This window comes from Toxotes jaculatrix, chromosome 1, assembly GCF_017976425.1.
Source record: "Toxotes jaculatrix isolate fToxJac2 chromosome 1, fToxJac2.pri, whole genome shotgun sequence".
NCBI classification, from domain to species: domain Eukaryota; kingdom Metazoa; phylum Chordata; class Actinopteri; family Toxotidae; genus Toxotes; species Toxotes jaculatrix.
This window is the reverse complement of record NC_054394.1, coordinates 10,676,023-10,695,123: the sequence shown is the minus strand read 5'-3', so window position 1 is coordinate 10,695,123 and position 19,101 is coordinate 10,676,023. Positions and strand designations below refer to the sequence as shown.

Genomic DNA, 19,101 nt, shown 5'->3' with positions numbered 1-19,101 from the left:
GTTAGCATAATCCTGGATAAATGTGGGCATGATACAAAGCAAGGCACGCTTCAAAATGAGGAGACGTCAGTGCATCTTTAACAAGAACATTAACAATAAGCTACAACTGGTGTTCAAGGCATATATAGTAACACATCACAGTGAGAAAACTACAGGTGTAAAGTAATATAATAATGGCTTCATTCCATTTAAATGTGATAACAGGGCACTGGGATTGTGGCATGATTTATTGGAACACAAGGCCATTAATTAAACTAATCAAATTCCTCTGAGGTCTGCTTATTCATTGGTGAATACACAGAATATATTTCATTCATAGTAACATAACTTTATTTATTCATGATGTAGAGAAAAGGTAAGAAAACCAGTCGAAAGAGTCAACATGGTGCTTTTAGACACTTATTACGACTCTTATTTATGTCTGTGGACAATCAATGTTTTTTCTTTTTAAATACATTTTTAAAACATTGAATTATAAAAATTTTCAGTGATTGACAGGCTGAAAAAGGCACAAGATTTCGTCTGTATAAAATCACTTTACATGTGCAGTAAATGTACTGTACACTATGTTATACTTTTATTTCTTTCTGTTCTACAGTAATATGCTGAGTAATTATTAATGAAAATATTAGTACAATTTCATAAAATTTTTCTATAATTTGTATATGCAGTGTCATTTATCTTGTATTTTGGGTTTCTGGCAGCTTTACACTTTGTTAAATTGACAAGACTATAAGTCAGACTTATAGCTGAGTTTGTGCTGCAAAAGGATACCATGCAAGACAAAGACAGAAATAAACAAACAGAACGTCAGCAAATATTAACCAAATTGAACCGTAGACTTATATCTGCCAATATATGGAACACAAAAGCAAGCGCCCAGCTAAAAGCTGAATTTACAGAACATCAAAGTAACAAACCAAATGCTGCTGATGCAGCCACAATTTGCAATATTGTAAGTAACACTATCAAAACAAAAGCCAAGTGTGGAATGTTAACTGGAAACTTGTCCTTCCCTCACTTTCTTTCTGTCACTCATCCACTCACTCACAAACACTGCATACACACAAATGTGTGGCCCAACAGCCTACACAGAAAGTTTCATCCTATTTACTAATTTCACACAGATTTTTATTTTTACGTCTTATTCTGCAGCCCAAGAAGTCAGTCAACAAATGGCTGACGTAGGCATGTGAATGCAATGTGTACTGTTATATCACTACCAATCTCAGACAGACACAGAGATCAACAGCAGTTTAGATGATGAGCAAGGGAGTAGCTATTATCTACAGAATATCATTACATCTATCTCGATCTGTCGGTATCTAGTATCTAACTATTGTCGTGGAATACAACTTGCCAGGGACTGAAATGGAAATTGTGCGTTTGGCTGGGTTTTGGCAAACTGTTTGGAACATACTGAGGATACAGATGGACAGCAGACCAAGTGGATAATGCTGCAAGAGTTTTTATGGTCACTTGTTGCTTTTTTTTTTTTTTTTTCCACCGTGAAAAATCCATTAACTGAAATTAAATCAAACTTTCTACAGACACATTTCCCATCTACAAAGAGAGGGTTTGATACTCAAATTAAACCAATTTAACAGTGAGAACTTGAGAAAAACTGCAAAATTGCAAAGCTATGTCTTTCTCAGAGGCTGTAATCACTCTTTTGATCATCCTTAATTTATATCCATAGACACGAGTCCACAGCCTGAGCCGCAGCATACTCCAGTGGTTGGGAGCTGTATCAAACTGTTGATCATTGCAAAATTCTATCAGCGTGTCCCTTCTGGGAGGAAAATACTCCAAAAATCAATCACGCTGATACCAGAAATGATCAGTTCTGTATGAGTGCCAGTCTGATTTTCAAAATGATGGTTATTTCATTACTCCTGACATTTATTGACTTAAGAAGAAGAGAGGAATGGCTTTGCACAAGATCTATTGTGTAGAAGCAATAACAAGAGATCAGTAGAAATGTATTACAATGGATCTCTACCTCAGTCTCCCTTAGCACTATAAGGTAAAAAGCACAAGTATCAAAAAATCATGTCAATAAGCAGTTTCAAAAGTATTGGTATCAATACAATCCAGTCCCACCCAAAATAACACACACACACACACAATTTCAAACCGAAACAGACACGCAAAGGCCAGAAAACACATTGATATTCCACACCTGTATGACTGCTGACAGCTCCACAGCAACACTCTGTCTGAAGAATTGGACACGAGGTACACTGACACTACAATGGAGACGCTGTTACAAAGCTGCTCTGGAGCAGAGAGGTTTCCATAAGCATGACCAGCAACAGTCACACATACACAGGTATGTACGCACTGCTAGTACACAGGTGTTCAGGGGTCGCTGTGCTGTCTCTGACACACCGAAACACACACACACTCACCATAGGAAAGCACACTCTGTTGTCCGAGTTACTAATTTATACAAGTATTTGTAAAGGCTGTTTTCACTGTTCACTGGCCTCAGATTTAGTCTATATGTTCTGTCAATGGCCACTAGCATGCACATACACATTTAAACATGTAATTCAATACCAAGGCCTTCCAGCTCATTAAACAACACAACTCCCCTTCAGCTTGACTCAGTTCAATACCATTAAACCACACAAAGATTAGCATCTCACAGTCTTTCTTCATAAAGGTGATAATGGCGACAGTTCAATAACTGAGCAGAGCTATTTACCCAACCGGTGGAGCCATTCGATAAACACAGTAAGTACACATGTTTAAATGGCACGTCTGAAGCTCTGCTGCAACATATGATTTCATACATAAGGTAAATCAAGCGCCAGCACTGGAGGGCAAATTACAGGGGCAATATTGACACAGCAAAGTAAACAGGTGCAATACCAACAGACCGCAATGACAGTAGGTTTTAGTCGTGTGAGGAGACAAGCAGGGAGATATGTATGCTTTTACAACACTGCCCCCCTCTGTTGATAAATGTGACTGCAGCTCAACACATTTTCATTCTGGACAATTTTGCACCACCTAAACATCAAAGGATTCCCGCTCAAAGGATCTGTGAGCCCTTTCATAGCGATTATTCTTATGATATAACCAATCCCTGTTAAAGTCTGAAGGGAAAGCTAGCTTTTGATTTCATGCTGTCAGGAGCAGATGCAGATGTCCACAATGTCTCCCATTCGAAAAAAAAAAAAAAATTGCATCTGGAAAACATTAAGGAAGCATGTGCATAGTAAGCATGATTTGGTTGGGAAATTAGCAATGTGAAAAGAATATTTGTCTTGAGCAGTGGTTTCCAAATGGCTTCTCGGTGAAAGAGGCACAACCTGGATGAGATTAAGTGTGACTTAAAGCCTTCTGCAGTGTAAAGGGGTCACTTTCAACATTAAGCTCTGAACATAATCTCTTCCTATCCCATTTTTGCTCCAGGAACTCATCAAGGAGTGTGAGTGCCCTCGCTCAGGGAGAGATACAGGTGGTGGCAAATAGGGAAGACAAGGACTCTGACTTGCTTATTTTCAGCAATGTCATAAATCAGGATGGGACCCACTAATATGCTACTTTCCTGTTTTTTCTCCCTCACTCTGCTCCCTCTGTCTTGCTCCCTTCAGAGATGTATGCCGTCTCATATCCCGTCAATAACCTGTTAATGGGCTCCGGCACTCAGATAATAGCGCTGGCTGAAGAACAGTGAGCAGATAAGGGCAAGCCTCTGGCTTATGAGCCTGAGAGACAGAGAGCCTTTGATGAGCAGGAGGCTGGGAACAGAAGAGAGAGGAGCGGGAAAGGCGGACAAGGAAGCGCCTCAAGGTAGCAGGAGGGTCATGGGTTCAGATCTGATTTGAGTGCAGCAAATTTCAAATAATGGCTACACAGAGGTCTACATAAACTACGGACATCATTACTGAGGAGCCAGAAAGAGATGATGAGGGAGAGACAAAGAGGCTCTGTGGTGTTTTGCATCTGCCGCCTTTCGAAATGTCATTTTTAGCTCTGTCACGGGCTCACATCGTTTGCTGATTCATAGTTTCAAACACCAGGGACGATGTGAGGCTAAGCCAGGGTCAGTTTGTCACCAGCTGTGCGTTGTCTGGATGACAGAGCCACCGCGTCTGACATCACCACCGCCACGTCACTGAGGCAACACCCTGGAGGTCGGTGTCTCCCTGTGTCAGCTGCTGGGCTGCTTCCTCAGCAACTCGGTAGCTGTGATGCTTTCCAAGCACAGATCAGCATCCGATCAACCCATTCATCACAGCCCACTAGACACACAGCAGACCCACACATGGCTCCAGGCCCCCTCTTCCCCTCCAGAACTGCTATCTTGGCATATTACCCTATTCAATTTTTTAACGATCCCACTAGGCAGCCTTTTTAGGACTTGTTGAAATAATCATGAGGTGCTTGTTGGGTAATACACTCTATTTCAATGAGCGCCATGTGAGAAAAGAAGAGCTGGGAAACGGTGAGACAGCGGCAAGCCAACAGAGACTGGTCATTATGTATGCATTGCGGCGAAACCAATCTTTGTTGAGTCTGTCCTCGATTGTTTTTAAAAGGATACTTCACTGGACGCAATCAAATTAGCAAGAACATCACTGATACGGGGTAATAACCTTAAATTGAATTTCTGCACAGGCTAAAGTGTCCCCTCACTGCAGAATCAATTGCTGTGAAGAGAATAGGAGGACAGGAAGAGGGCATTCATAGTTAGCAGACCTTTAAAAAGTACACCAGAGATGCAGGCATGAGGAGGCCATTTTCACGCTCCGGGGCCCTGCCATAATGTGTGCCTGCCCAATACTACACGAGATGAAATCTACCCAATTATGCTAATTAATTTGAATTACCTTACAGCTCCCATCACTGACAGTGAAATCGGGGTCAGCTTTCCATTTCTGCATTTGCATGCATACGATTCTCTTTCATTGTTTGGGTGCTAAGAGCTGCACACTGCGAGCTCTGGCAGCCTAGTGGCTGCGCTAACTGGACAGAGAGTATGACAACAACAAGCAATTAGCAAGACAGCCTCCTGTTAGCTCTGCCGCTGGCTGACACTGCTGTACGCCGCGCTGGAGTGAGCCAAGGATGTTACTGTACTCTGCTGCTATTGTGGCTCTGTCATTACTGTACATATACATTGATATTTTATGCATTCTGCTGACATTTATAACCACGACAGGTTGTAATGAGTGGGACAGGAATAAACTTAAGCTTGGAACTAACCAGGAGGGTCAAGGGGCAAAGCCAGAGCGTGTTGGTGACGTAAATTTCTACACTCCTGCTTCCTCAATAGTATATCTGAGCACAAAAACAACTCGTTGTAGACAAGCGTCTTCACGGCTGCAGTGACACAACAGCTGTGCAGTGCTAGATGTGTAACATCAGGGAGAGGCTTCACTGCGAATGATCCATCATCTGACTCCTGAGTCGGTTTATAGCTGGGAGCTACAGAGACAATGTTACTGCAACGGGATGACAGTGTTGTCATGTGCTGTCCTTGTGTTATTCTTTCACAAATAGCGTTCTCACAATAGGAAGTGTTTTGGCAAAGACCACAAAGTGTAATCATTTCTACTGATATGGGCACTTGGAGTTGCAGTTATCGAGCAATGGCACGCCTGAATACAAGGAAGATAACAGCCAGTAATCCCAACGAGGGACCTGGAGACCCAAGAGACCCTGGACCATATCTACACTAATGTACACTAATACACAAACACACACACACAGCTGCTCATATAACTACACACATCTATAGGTTCACTGTTAACGTGGCCGATAAAAGCAAAATATAAATTATATAATAAATATAAAAATACACAAAAGGCAATTAAAATCACCTTTAATAAGTTACTTAGTTACTACTGTTGTCCTCTACTGGTAAGAAATAGAAATATTGTGAATTCATTTGTCAGTCCACAGTGTTATGAAGTACATACCACTGCGCCCAATCAAAAGTTACACAAGACTGAGCTTATGTGTTGTGAAATGCTTCTGAAACTCTCTTTAGAGGTGGTGCGGCACTTGAAGTTACATTAAATTAAATATACAGTGTTACATGTGCACACTATAGCATCAAACTAGACTCCAACTAATACACTTAGTTCTCCAGTTAGCAGAGAGAAGCGGAATCATTGTGTGAGCTACAATAGCCCATTACCCGTGAGTTAAAAAGCTCCATCAGTCCCCGCCACCTCCTACTCCTCTTCCCTCCCGGTGAGAGGAGCGAGTTAGGCAGTGGATGCCACACAGCCAGTAATGAGCAGGCCGCAGGCCCATTTGTGGTGGGAGAGAATAGGTCCCTAATGAACCACTGAAGACACTTAGGTCCACTGAGTCAAGATTGAAATGTGCCACTGATGGCCGATAGGAGGTTGTGTCAGCTCAACCAGAGAGAAGAAAAAAATAGCTCTTTTGAAATGATGGTGTTTTGGATGGTAACAGTTCTTTGTGAACTTTGTGGGTTTGCCAAAGTATGATGAGGCCATGTTTTACCATTTTGCTTTTGGCATGCAGAGGGGAAAAAAACCTTCCTCCCTAAGGCTCCACATTAATATAAAGGAATATCATCCACTATGAGATTTTAATTTACATTATGTGTCAGCCCCAAACCGACTGGGAAAAGGGGGGTATTAAAATATATGCACTGTTGATCCCTCTTTTGACATGCTCAATTCCCTTCTTTTATTTACCTCGTCGCGAGATGTTATCAAGCCAGCCCCGACTATTTGTTTCTTTTTTATGATGACACAAGTTTTTCTTCGAGCACCATTTCTACTGAAGTAAAACTTCTGAGCGTGTGAGTTATGAATCCTCAATTGCAACATCAACCACCACACTGCTTCCCAGTGTTATAAATATAAGAGGATGACTTCTTCACCGCACTCCCTGAGTCACAGGAGAAAAACTGCACTTCTAGCACTTTTCAGCGAGGGCCTCACCCTAGCCCCGAGCTCTCTACTCAGCACCTGTCTGGAAAAGGTCAAAGCTATTCTGTTTTACAAGCTGAATTACAAGAAAAATATTAAAAAAAAACCTCCCTCCCATATCACAGAGTTGTAACCCTGTAAAAACTAAACTTAAAGGAATTATTGTGAAACATGTCTTTTTACTCCCTAAGGCAGGATGTCTGTATAAATAAGAATATGTTCTTTGTCAGCTCATCTCGATGGATGAGCGTTTAAACAGGGAGGGTTAATAACTCCCCAACTGCTGGCACATTATTTTTGGGAGCAGTCTCATTTGAACTGTTGTTTTGCCCAGTGAAGCCTTTGAAAGATGAAGACTAATAGGCCCTGCAGGGTGTATTGTTTAACAGGCAGTGGCATTTCCCACCGCGGTGACTTAGATCTAATGGTGGGGCATGAGTAGGGGCGACACCCACCCACAGCTTGGACGGCTAGCATTGCAGGCAGCAGGAGGGACAGCATGGTCTTCGAGGGTGGATTCAAACTGCAGGTCAGCTTCGTCAGACACAGCTCTGCAGGGGATAAAAAAAGGGACATCTGAGGAGGAGGGAGATTATAATAACACAGAATACAACAGTACAACAAAATAAGAAGATGTGTGGATAGAAGGGTGATTAGAAAGCGACAGGAACAGGGAGGGGTTTCTTTTATGTCTTTGTTTTAGCTTGCTTGATATCTCAGGTGGGTGGAGACACTCCAACAAATATCATGAATTACAGGCTATATGAAAGTTTGGAATTATTTCTTGTGACTTATCTAAAAGTATGGTCAACGGTGACAATTTCAGTCTTTTCTCTGGCCTGCTCAAAGCCTTCCTCGTTCAGAGGGAGTGGACCTTCGATGACAAATGGGGACTTCCAAAGTTGAGAGGAAACAGCCAAGTCATTCTCTCTCTGCTTTCCAGAGGTAAAACACTACTTTAGGAGTGAGCAGAAACAGACAAAACTATTCCCTCCCCGTCTACTTCCCCTCCACCATGCATGAAATATTTATGAGATATTTATCTCGGAGAGATTGGTAGAGGTCACTATTTGTTTCTGTATTTGCTGAGACAAAAACTTAAATTTGTATTTTGGATAACACTGGAGGCAGGTTTTTTTTTTCTATTGATAAGAAGTCATTGTTCTACAATCCCTGATTATAAATAATTGAGCATATCAACAGTATAAGAACCCTTGGCTGCTTTGTAAGGTGTTTTTTTTATGTAAGGTGCTTTAAAATGTACTATTTTGATGTCACAGCTCCATGTTTCTTGCTGCATGTCTACTGGGGTGAATGCAAGGCTGTTTTCAGAACTTCTCACCACCAGAAAGAAAAAATTTATCTGTATTGCCACACCACACTGTGATAAAATAACTTACAAAGAAATTAAACAAAATATATGTACTATAATGGATTACCTATCTCAAAGGTAGGATAATAGTAAGTTTTGGATCATTTTTTTGTTTGAACACCCTTTTGCACTTTTAAAAATTGATATCCTGGAGTGGACTGTGGCTATGTTTTCTTCATAGGCTTTTCAATGAAAGTGATGCTGAAAAATAATAATAATATGATACAAACTAATAACTTGTGATGTGAAGAATGGGATAATCTCAAAGGTGAAGAGACACATACTGTACACATGTGGATAAAGAGTATGTACTGTGTGCAAGTGTGTGAGTAAAAAAAAAGAAAAAGAGGAAGAGGAAAACAAAGAGAGGAAGAGAGTGGGAAGAGTTTTCTATTATAAAACAGACACTCACCATTTTGAACACTAAGCTAAAGGGGTATTTCTAATTAATAAAAGATTAATAACCCCACTGTAAAATACCGTATATCCAGAAAGATTCTACAGTCGCTGGATATCTTTGTTGGATATCTTTATTGTGCTATTATTAATGTGCTGTATTATGTTGCTGTTCGTGTGCTACAAATAGCAGTTCTGCAGACATTTCCTTATGAGAAAAGGATGTGAGCAACAATCTACCAGCAGTCATACATCATGGTTTCAAAACAATAACTGTTTTAGCATGACATCATTTCTTAGCTTATAATGGAGAGGGCACAGGGATTAGCTTCTTTTGTGTTTCTTTATGCTCATTTCCATGTCCTTATGTCAGCCCCTGTAGTCTCTATTCCTCTCTTCCTATAAAGGCACATGTGTTGAGACGGTGTGTGGGAGCTGGACAAAGACAATTATGGTTGATAAAAGTGTGTGTGTGGAATTTTTACATGATTACAGAACATTTCAAATTACTCTCCACACACTTGCTTCTCTAAAAATGAGACAACGCTGGGGAAAACTGATGCAGTCTGTGTGCTGATTCTCACTTCACTTTGTGCCTGAATCGAATGAGGTGTGTGTGTGTCTGAGTGTATTTTTTATACTACCACTGGGAGTCACCAGAGCTAGACATTTTCAAATCTTGCACACGACCAACGACAACAAGCAGGACAATTAAGAAAGGAAGCAGACTCTATTTTTGGGCCAACATTAAAACTCAACACCACACATCAAGAAAATGGAAGTAACAGCTACTCATACTGTCAGTATGTATAACCCAGCCCAATGGAAAGAAAGATCTGGTCAAAGATCGTCCAATTTGCTGTTAACTAAGGGCGTGACCTGTGAAACACAAGCCGGTTTCCCAAAAACCTGGTATTTGTGATCGTCATTTAACGAGGTATAAGAATGTGCAATAAATCTGAAAATAAAATCCACAGTGTGAAAATGTTTTCTCTGCAAACTAGTGTTTTTAGAACATTTTAAAAAGTTCTACATCCACAGTGAAGCATCAAAAACAGAAACAGCTTTCCTCTCCCTCTCTTTTAGCTTCATGGCTGTAAACAACAAAATGGCACATTACTGCCACCATTACATAAAGAGTGTAGCTGAATTGTTAACGTCTGTCTGGTTAATCTGGTTGGTTTTGGCAGCACAACTCTCCATTTTGATCCCTGTGAAACTCAAGTCATCACACAGTAACATATTCTTTTTAAACAGGTTTATCTCCATAAAGAAAGAGAAAATGTGAATAAGCTGTGAGTCATTTTGAAAAACTTCTATATCCACACCCTAGTAGACAATCTTTCCTTTTTACATTCATTCCCTATTGAGCATGTTTTCATATCAGAAGGAAATATGCTTCCAGTTTTCCACTCTTTATCACATGAGTGGGGAGTCACCCAGAATTTACAGCAACCACTATGGGTGGAGCTACACTTTGAACATCAAGGTGTGGCTGAACGCTGGCTGACTCCCACCAACTCAGCAACAGTAATGAAACCTTACAACTGAGCCACTAAATGTCTGTACAAAACCGCAGCTGCAAGTTCAGCATACTTATATGTTCTGGACATATAAAAACGCACCTCAATTCAGATCAACCAGATCAGCTGTGGTGCTTTGGTACGATGAATCATTTCAATATTGCTGTCAGCTGTAGCTCCACCTCAGGACTTAACCAGAACTTTTTCCATGAGGCTCCATTTATGGCTTCAGCAGAGAGGATGTGGGCAGGAGTGCAGCTTCATCACAAACTTTCCATAACAGCGCTGCTCACCACTTGCTCTCTGGACTTTCAGAAGGCATAAGCCTGCCAGAGACCAGCCCAACACTCCGGTAACTATCTAAATCTTCTTAGGTATCTGTCCTCTGAGGCAGTGAATATGCACAAAAATTTTAAAATGGGAGTAAATACTAAATTAACAAGAAAAGAAAATAACAAGACACACACCACAGCCATTGTCTCCTTAAATACATCTGTAAACTTTCCTAAGGATAGCATGAACTGAACTATGCCAACACACCAAACCACAGTCTGACTCTGTCTGTATTGTCCAGACACCAAAAAGCCTTCAAAGGCTTTTTTACTGAATGACTCAAGTACTTTACCAACCCCCATGCCAAGACGTGCACGCTTTTTTTCCCCCCCTTTTCCTTTTAAGATTCAACTTTAACGATTCAGTCCAACGATAGAGGTCAAAACAAGTAAGTCACAACCTAAAGGCTATAGTGATACAATAAACTTTCATAAGGTACAAGGCTGTATTTTTTAAAAAGCTGCAATATCCTACATCACTACATTACACCAATGAATCAAAAGTATTACCAGCTCTTTATTCAAGTTTCAATGCTGTTCATGGAATTAATTAATAATAGTGCTCGCTAAAATGAAGACCATTAAAATGAAAAAGAAACAGTCAGTGAAAGGCCGTTTGACAGTCTGAACATCTTGAATTTCTTTCAGTGATTGGTCGTCAGCTTTTGAGCCATAATCACCAGTGTATTTCATTCTGACACTGCGCTAAGGATTATTAAGCTTCTTACTGAGGTCAAAGGAAAGAGAAATGATTCTTGAGGTACCACAGAACATTAAGATTTACAATTCTGCTGTGGTCATTGTACCATTGTAATATTCTTTTCAGAAATCTGTGACAGTGGTCCTCTAACAGTTTGTCTTTGTACTGACACCACTGCTCTTGAGTCCACTCCTCTCCTGGATGACGAGGCCATTCTTAAACACTAGTAATATAATGAATCTGACTGACCTTTCTGGGCCCAAATGTCTCATTGGCATATGGCTGGCATCATTGACGCCGAGCTTCTCAAACCATTGGGAACCATTCGGCCCTTGATGATGGGGACATTTCCAACCTGGGTGGCACCAGTCCCATCAAGGGGAAACTGCATCGTGGGATGAAAGTGAGCCTTTCAAATCCATATGGCAGCAGCGGTTTAAATTTACCAAGCCCTCTTTCATGAGGGGAAACGCTGCCCGCATGTCAATTAGTACATTACTTAGTCAAACAGTACATTAGTTTGTCAAACTGAGGACAGAAGAGCTCCATAAACTTCAAGAAAGCTTTATAGCTATGAAAGTTGTATGAAAGTTTTACTTGCCAACTTTCATTAAAACTATGGAAACTCTGATTTACACTTCACACTAGGCCATGCATCAGTCTCATACAGAAATCCAATAACAGGCAAGAGAAGGCAGCACTAGACTGTATATTTTTATCTGCCAGATAATTAGCAAGTGAGGCAGTGACAACTGTAAGACAGATGTGTCCTCTCAAGACCAGAAAAGTGTATAGGACCAGTATGGAATGTGACGGGTTCTCCAACATCCCGCTTATGTGAAGCCACCGGGGCCACTTTAATGTAACCTTTATCTTATGGCAGTTTGACATACTGTACCTATCTGTGCAATAATACGGAGATGAAATATTGGTATGAACCACCCTCTGTCACAAACCACAATCACATTCCCTGGCAAAATTTGCAGCTGAGTATCTCGTACAATGTCAGATAACATTATTATCTCTCCACCCTATCAGTGATCGTTTCCCATACAAGTTGTCAGAATCGTAAATACTACATCCTCCTACATCCCCACAGGAAGCTGTACCTGCCAGCAGAGAACAGCTACACTATCATGTGATAGGGACAAGCATGAGGACAGGCAACATCCTCGCTGCAGCCTAAAGCACATTATCTCCTGTCCCAGCGGTTCCCAACCTCTTTTGCTTACGGTCTCTTAACAGCTAAAGGAATGTCTACTTGCAACACATCACTGGTTGCAGATGTCTTCTTGTTGGGACCAGTTAAGCCAAAGACTGTTTTGTCATTTTCAGAGCTAATATTTCCAGTAAGTCACAAGAAAAAACAAAAAGAACAAAAATTATATGATTATATAGTGTAGCAGAACTTTTTTTTTTTTTTTTTTTTTACTTTTCCATTGTATTAATTATTTACTGACCCCTCACATTAGTCTTGTGACCCCTTGTTGGGTCTTGAACTGCAGGATAGGAACCACTGCGACTATCCTAATACAGTTTATTCCACCCCCACTCAAAAAAAAAGAGAACAGAGAAAGAGAGAAAATGAGACAGAAGAATAATTCTTTTATAAAAGTATTTTTGTAAGATAAACATTTATACAAGGGCCTATAATATAAGTAATACCACTGGGTAAGGATTTTTTTTACTAACTTGGCCTACACATGATCTCAGTGACAGACCGCGGACATAGTGCACAACTTGCCAATAAAACTTTCATGTCCCCATTTTGAGTTATGGAAGTTACCGTTACACTGATTAAATGCAGTAATGCAGTGTTCACTTTTTGCCAAGTGGGGGCGCAGTCCGTTTCATTCATAAACGTTACTTGCTCCAACTATAGGCAGTATTCCGTATAGCTTAGGACGCGTCTGACTTGCCTTAAAACTGCAATACACATATAGTGACCCGTAAACCAGACAGACTGTGGCACCGAGCCAGTGAACAGAGCCAACTATGTGGACCAGTTACCCTGCCCTGAGTTCATCAGGTTCCTCTATTCCTCAGCTGTTGCTCGTCTTTGACCAAACTTCACAGTTATCTCTTTCGTCGTTCGCCTACATATAATAACCTGCTCTGCTTTCTAACTCGTCTTGTGTGTGTTTTTATTCTCGGGCTTACCATGTTAGGACGGCGAAACTTAAAAAAAAAAAAACGCACCAACCATCCAGCGGCGGTGGCTCTTTTTCTTAGTGCAGCTCAGCCGACGTTATTTTCCAGAGTGGTTCATTCCTCTCTCAGTTAAAAAAAAAACAAACAAAGTAAAACTGCTGCCGACCCGATGCCAGTTTTGTTATGACGGTGGATAAAAGTGCAGGATGTGTTTTTCTTTTGTTTTTGTTCAGAGTGTGTAGGTATGCTCCATTGATTTGGGACGGCTCTCCTCACAGAAACCACTCCTTACTGCTTTGTCCAGCAGTGATGTCATGCCGAGGGGGGAAACAGCCTTCATGGTCCCGACCCCCGTGTTAACCATTTGGTGAACACACCGGTACCCACTTCCTTTTCTTACCATACAGTATACTGTGCGATAAACGCACGTTTGCAGTGATACTGTCTTTTTCTCTGAACACCCAGGATTACTTTTTTATTAAAAAAAAAAAAAAAAGCCTTCAACTCTGAAAGACTGTTTTGACTTTTCATATGGTCCTTGAAGGTATCACTGCAGTTTCTACTGATTCATAACCATATGCCTCCATTTTTTTTTATCATGTTGTATTATAAAGGCATGGATCTGTGGTCTTTGGACAAATATAGCTTATACTTTGTAAGCAGAGATTCGTCTGATAATGACACTTTTAGTTAAAACTAATGAACATTGTGCAGACACGTAGACAAAACTACTGTCCGGAATCACATTTGCCCAAAACATTACTCAGCACTGGAAAATCCTGAATTTGCATCAGGAAAATCAATTGGGAACACAGTGGTGTCTAGTACACTGGGGGGAAAATGTGTAGATGTTTTACTCTTTAAACAAAAGTGTATTGGCAAAGTGGCATTTATACTGACATATACTTACTTGAATATTTACGTTTTATGCTAAATACTTCACTACATTTCAGGGGGAATACTGCAGAATCGACTCATTTGACGGATTTAGCTAGTTTTAAGATGAAGATTTTACACACTGGATAAAAGCTTTTAAAATACAACCCGTTGTTAAAGATATAATAATATATATTTGTCAGAGGGACCAAACGAATTCTTTTAATTTAATACTTTAACTACATTTTGGTGCTAGCGCATGACTTTTAGTCGTAATGGAATATTTTTGCAGTTTTTATTTTTATTTTAGTGTTTTTACATTGCTGCATTGACACTTATACTGAAGTAAAGCCTCTGAATACCGCTTCCACCACTGCCTGCGGTTGAAGACAGTGAGAGACAGTAAAATCTCCTTTGTTTGGACAGTAGAATTAAACGTAACGTAGACCACGTGACTAAAACCAGGAAGTGAGTCGAGTGTCAACAACGAAAGGGTGAGTGTGCAGTTCATGTATAAAATGTACAGCCGTCGTGGCGTTTTTTTGTATGACATTTCTTGTAATGTTGTTAAGGGATGGTTTAAATCACTCGCACTATCCGGAACAGTTCGCGTTTAATTTTGCAAAACGGAATTTTTCTTTTGCAAACGCAAAGCAGCTAACCGGGGCTGCTAACATAGCTTTTTCATCCCAAAACCCCGAGTCCCTCCTCTAAAAAAGAAAAAAGTTAGGAATCACAGGCTCACAGCACTAACTGCTTTATTAAACTCTAGCTAGCGTGTGTAATAAGCGTTCATGCTCCCATGTTAAGGCTGTGTTTTGTTTGTGTGATGAGGCAGAGATGGCTTCCGCAGACTGGCACCTGTCTTTGAAGCTGATGGATCAACCCAAATCAATCTTCCACTTCCCAGAGATGATGCCAGGGGATGTTCCACCTGGAGGATACAGGGTCGCTACCTTGAAACAGCTTGTAGCAGCTCAGCTCTCAGACTCCGTCCTAGACCCTGAACTAATAGGTGTGTTACAGCTGTGGTGTTTGAACATAATAAATTAGCTGTGAATGAAATACCCCCTGCACTGCTGTGCTGTCTTTATGTGCCTTTATTGTTTGTCCTTAAAATGTTCTGTCTCTGTTCGTGTTGCATATCAGAGCTGGTCCACTGTGGACGGAAACTTAAAGATGATCTCACACTGGATGCCTGTGGGATCCAACCAGGATCCACTTTACACATCCTCAAAAAGACTTGGCCAGAGCCAGAGAGCAGTCCAGGTCTGTGGATGTGTGTGCGTGATTTAAGCATTGAGATTTGTGTTTAAGTTGTACTGTTAGTGAAGCTGAAATTCTGAACCTGAACATGTGTGTATTTGTGTGTTTTTCTTCTGTAGAGCCTGTGAATAGAGCAACTGCAGCCAGGGAGTTCAGGGTGTTTCATGCTGCTCTTCACTCTCTCAACTCTGCTTACAGAGACTCAGTGAGTAGAAGACACACACGGTGTGTCAAACATAGCAGTGATGCCCCCTGCAAAGTATTCTCCATCCAAACCTCCAAAGAGTGTAAATTATGTTCTATTTGATCTACTGAGGTGTTTTGTTTTATTTTAATAATCATTACTTAAACAGTTTAGTTCATTTTGTCAGTGTTAAGAAGCACAATGTTTGGTTCTCCATCCATGCATGATTGCTCATGTGATTTTTCTCTCTATGCCAAAATCTGTGGACACTCTTTAGGATTATATCTCAGCCTTCTATTACAATCAAAGGACCTAAAGAGGTTTAGGCCTCTTCTAGATTTATCATCTTGTATTCAGAAACATCTAGATGTGCCTGGCAGTCTATTTCAAACGCATGTTGATGAAATCCTTATAATCACATTTAACTACTCTGATTTATTTGGGCTCTGTTCCTTAATACATACATATGAAGTTTATCCTGTCCTCAGTCCAAACCTTGTCCGAGTTATTTAGCAATAAAGGCAATAAACCGGCAGTGTTTGGGAACTTTCTCATGCCTTACTCACAGTCACAAGTTGGTTCGATTTTCTGTCACCGCAGAATGCAGGAATGCATTGGAGTGATTGCGTTTTACTAATTTTTGGACACACGCATACTTGACTTGGAAACTATTTGGTTTGAGTAATTGGATTCTTCTACACTGTCCTTCGGGTGTAGCAGCACCTGTGTTCACAGCTGCTGAATTCTGATTGGATCACCCTAGCTGCATTTTAGTGTGAACAGGACCCTGGACGGCTAGGAGGTAGTCTGTGATTACCCTCAACAGGAACAGGTTTAGGCATTACACAGATTGGCAGCTTTCCATGGTATACTGCAAACCTACCACAATCAAACAGTCGAGCAGTTCTACAATACCGGCATGATGGTTTGAGTGATAAAAGGATAGTTCAGATAGTTCAGCTTCATGGACGTTGACTCAGATATCTGGTGCTGTAGATACCTTTCAGCAATAGATGGGGGCAGCTGACACACCTTTTACATCACAACACATCACTGAAAAAATGTTTCAACCACACAACCAACCAATGCTGCTGCTAGGTGTATGAATGGCACTTACTGTCTTTTCCCCACATGCAGGTATATAAAATGCTAACAAATAAAGAGTCCCTGGATCAGATCATTGTGGCTACACCAGGGCTCAGGTCAGACCCAGTTGCCCTAGGTAAGACCTGCTTGGGTTTGTAAACATTGTCATGCCGTCAAAATTTTCCATGCAAATATGTAAATAGTAACATTTCCCTTTAATCTGTTCAGGGGTGCTCCAAGACAAAGATCTCTTTGTGCAGTTCACAGACCCTAACATGCTGGATGTGTGAGTGTGGCTTGTCTTTGTTATTGGCTTTGTTTTTAAGAAAAAAAACACACAGATGAAGGTCATTAAATTCACATCTCTGCTTTTTCTTTCTGTTTAACAGATTAATCAGTTCACACCCAGCCCTTGTCAACGCCATCATCCTGGTCCTGCACTCTGTGGCAGGCAGTATGCCCGCTCAGTCCAGTGCCAGCTCCTCTCGCAACGTCTCTGCCAGTTCCTACAGTGAAATGCCAGGTAAGTCGGTCACTAACAGTCATCAGGAAATGCTGCTGACAAGTTAAAACAACAGAATTGAGGCAGACAATAGTTTAATGTTTTGATATTATGCAACAAACTACTGGTTCCGTTGCATTGTCTGGCCTTTTAAAATACAGCTTACATATGCGCTTTGAACATTAAAATAATTTAAAATTATTTTTTCACCCACATTATTGTTTACTTCTCCTCCTTGTCTTTCCTTTGTAATTGTTTTTTATGCTTTTTTACGAATCTGTTTTTGTTGTTTTCACTAGAAAATGAACAACAAATTATTTTTATCTGGCAGGAGGCTTCATGTTTGAGGGCATGTCTGACGACGAGGAGGATTTCCAATCTGTGAGTCACTCTGGTTGACGCTCAGCTCGTCAGATATCATGTTTAGGAAAGCTAATAATGCTGAGGGCCTAAGTGTATTCCTGTGTGTCTAAATGCATGTGACAGGGGAGCCCAGCAGGACCCTCCAACAGATCAGGGGTCTCAGCAGGAATGCGACCAGTGTCCCTGAGTCACAGTGGAGCGACAGGCCCTCGACCGATAACACAGAGCGAGCTGGCAACAGCTTTGGCTCTCGCTAGCACTCCTGACAGCAGCGCAGTCACTCCCACGACAGCAAGCCAGGTGAGATTTATTTTCATAATTTTTATTTAAACCTCTGGGCTAATGACTGAACTGAATTTATACATTTCAAAAATACAACCTCAGCCACAAACTTTGCCTACAGCCCTGCAGGTGAATGCATTTTTCTTTTTTTTTTTTTTCCCCTTTACTGTCTTTCTGTCTTTGATTTAGGCGGACCCCTCCAGCGGCGTAGCCCCCATGCCAGCAGGGACCCCAGTCAGCAACGATCTCTTCAGCCAGGCACTGCAGCAAGCTCTGCAAGCCACCAACATGTCTGCTCTACAGGTGAGAGTGGCAACTGGCTGATTCATCCCCATAATCAGTTCTTAGAGGAAATGTGCGGCAAGATGTCAAATAATATTTAAAATGGTAATTCACCTGTTTATACTTACTGTTAGAGGATTTGTATTTTTTGTGCTATCAGTGAAAGGTATACGCTGCAGCTGCAAAGCTCTTTAGACTGGTCGGTCTCTTCTGAATGTGTTTTTGTTTTGCCAGGGCCGCTGGCAGTCCCAGATGCAGCAGCTCAGGGACATGGGGATCCAGGATGAGGAGCTGATGCTGAGGGCGCTGCAGGCCACAGATGGTGACATCCAGGCTGCCCTCGAGCTCATATTTGCTGGAGGCCCAGGACTCTGAGCTCATACCCCACAGACAGGAGGCTTTTATAGAGGAGAGAGCAGGAGAAAGCTTGTTACGCTGCCACTCAAAAATAATAAATTATGGATTTTGACATGCAGTATGTACATTTTTTTATTATTACCCTAATTACCGTGAAGTATACAGTACATACATCACTGTTTCAACTGAGCTCCACAAAGCTCAGTTGACAGCTTGACAGCTTTTTCTTATTGATGTGACCAGACTTGTAATAAATTTAATCATGCTCATCAAGTCATCAATCTGTTGTCCTGTTATTTAATTGGTGGCACTGACTGAAAATGTATTACACTAATCTACGCACTCTAAGTTATCCGCTGCGTTTACATCGCCTTCCTGTATCAAATGTAATTCCCCCATTTGTACACTAGATGGCAATATAGTAGTTTATTTCTATCCAGACATGACCGACCATCACAGATCATCCTCACACACACACACACACACACACTGCCTATTTATTT

The 19,101-nt window shown here is 41.0% G+C and overlaps 2 protein-coding genes across 7 annotated transcripts in view; one reads left to right on the top strand and one right to left on the bottom strand.

The window, feature by feature from the left end:
* Positions 1–13,677, bottom strand: part of cd276 (CD276 molecule) — a 61,811-nt gene extending 48,134 nt beyond the window's left edge. For 4 of the 5 annotated variants that reach the window (XR_005894278.1, XR_005894277.1, XR_005894279.1 and 1 more), the window contains exons 1-2: positions 13,449–13,677; positions 7,382–7,477 (exon numbers count right to left, since the gene is read on the bottom strand). Coding sequence is in view for 2 of the 5 variants with exons in the window: in XM_041041728.1 (XP_040897662.1) it covers positions 7,382–7,477; positions 13,449–13,455 (103 nt within the window). In the remaining 3 variants the exon portion in view is untranslated. Of the gene's footprint in view, positions 1–7,381; positions 7,478–13,409 lie in introns of all 5 variants that reach the window. The other variant, XM_041041749.1, reaches the window with a different exon arrangement.
* A 1,049-nt stretch (positions 13,678–14,726) lies between these two features.
* Positions 14,727–18,897, top strand: LOC121197191 (ubiquitin-like protein 7). Of its 2 annotated transcripts, none has more exons than XM_041060685.1 (11): positions 14,727–14,770; positions 15,115–15,291; positions 15,426–15,545; positions 15,662–15,747; positions 16,864–16,948; positions 17,041–17,098; positions 17,202–17,335; positions 17,646–17,695; positions 17,801–17,977; positions 18,149–18,262; positions 18,476–18,896. In XM_041060685.1, the coding sequence occupies exons 2-11, from the start codon at positions 15,117–15,119 to the stop codon at positions 18,614–18,616; spliced, it is 1,140 nt and encodes a 379-aa protein (XP_040916619.1). In that variant the 5' UTR covers positions 14,727–14,770; positions 15,115–15,116; the 3' UTR covers positions 18,617–18,896. The 2 variants fall into 2 exon arrangements, with proteins under 2 accessions (XP_040916619.1, XP_040916707.1); XM_041060773.1 differs by having other exon boundaries at positions 14,741–14,770; positions 15,111–15,291; positions 18,476–18,897.
* The last annotated feature ends 204 nt before the right edge of the window (positions 18,898–19,101 follow it).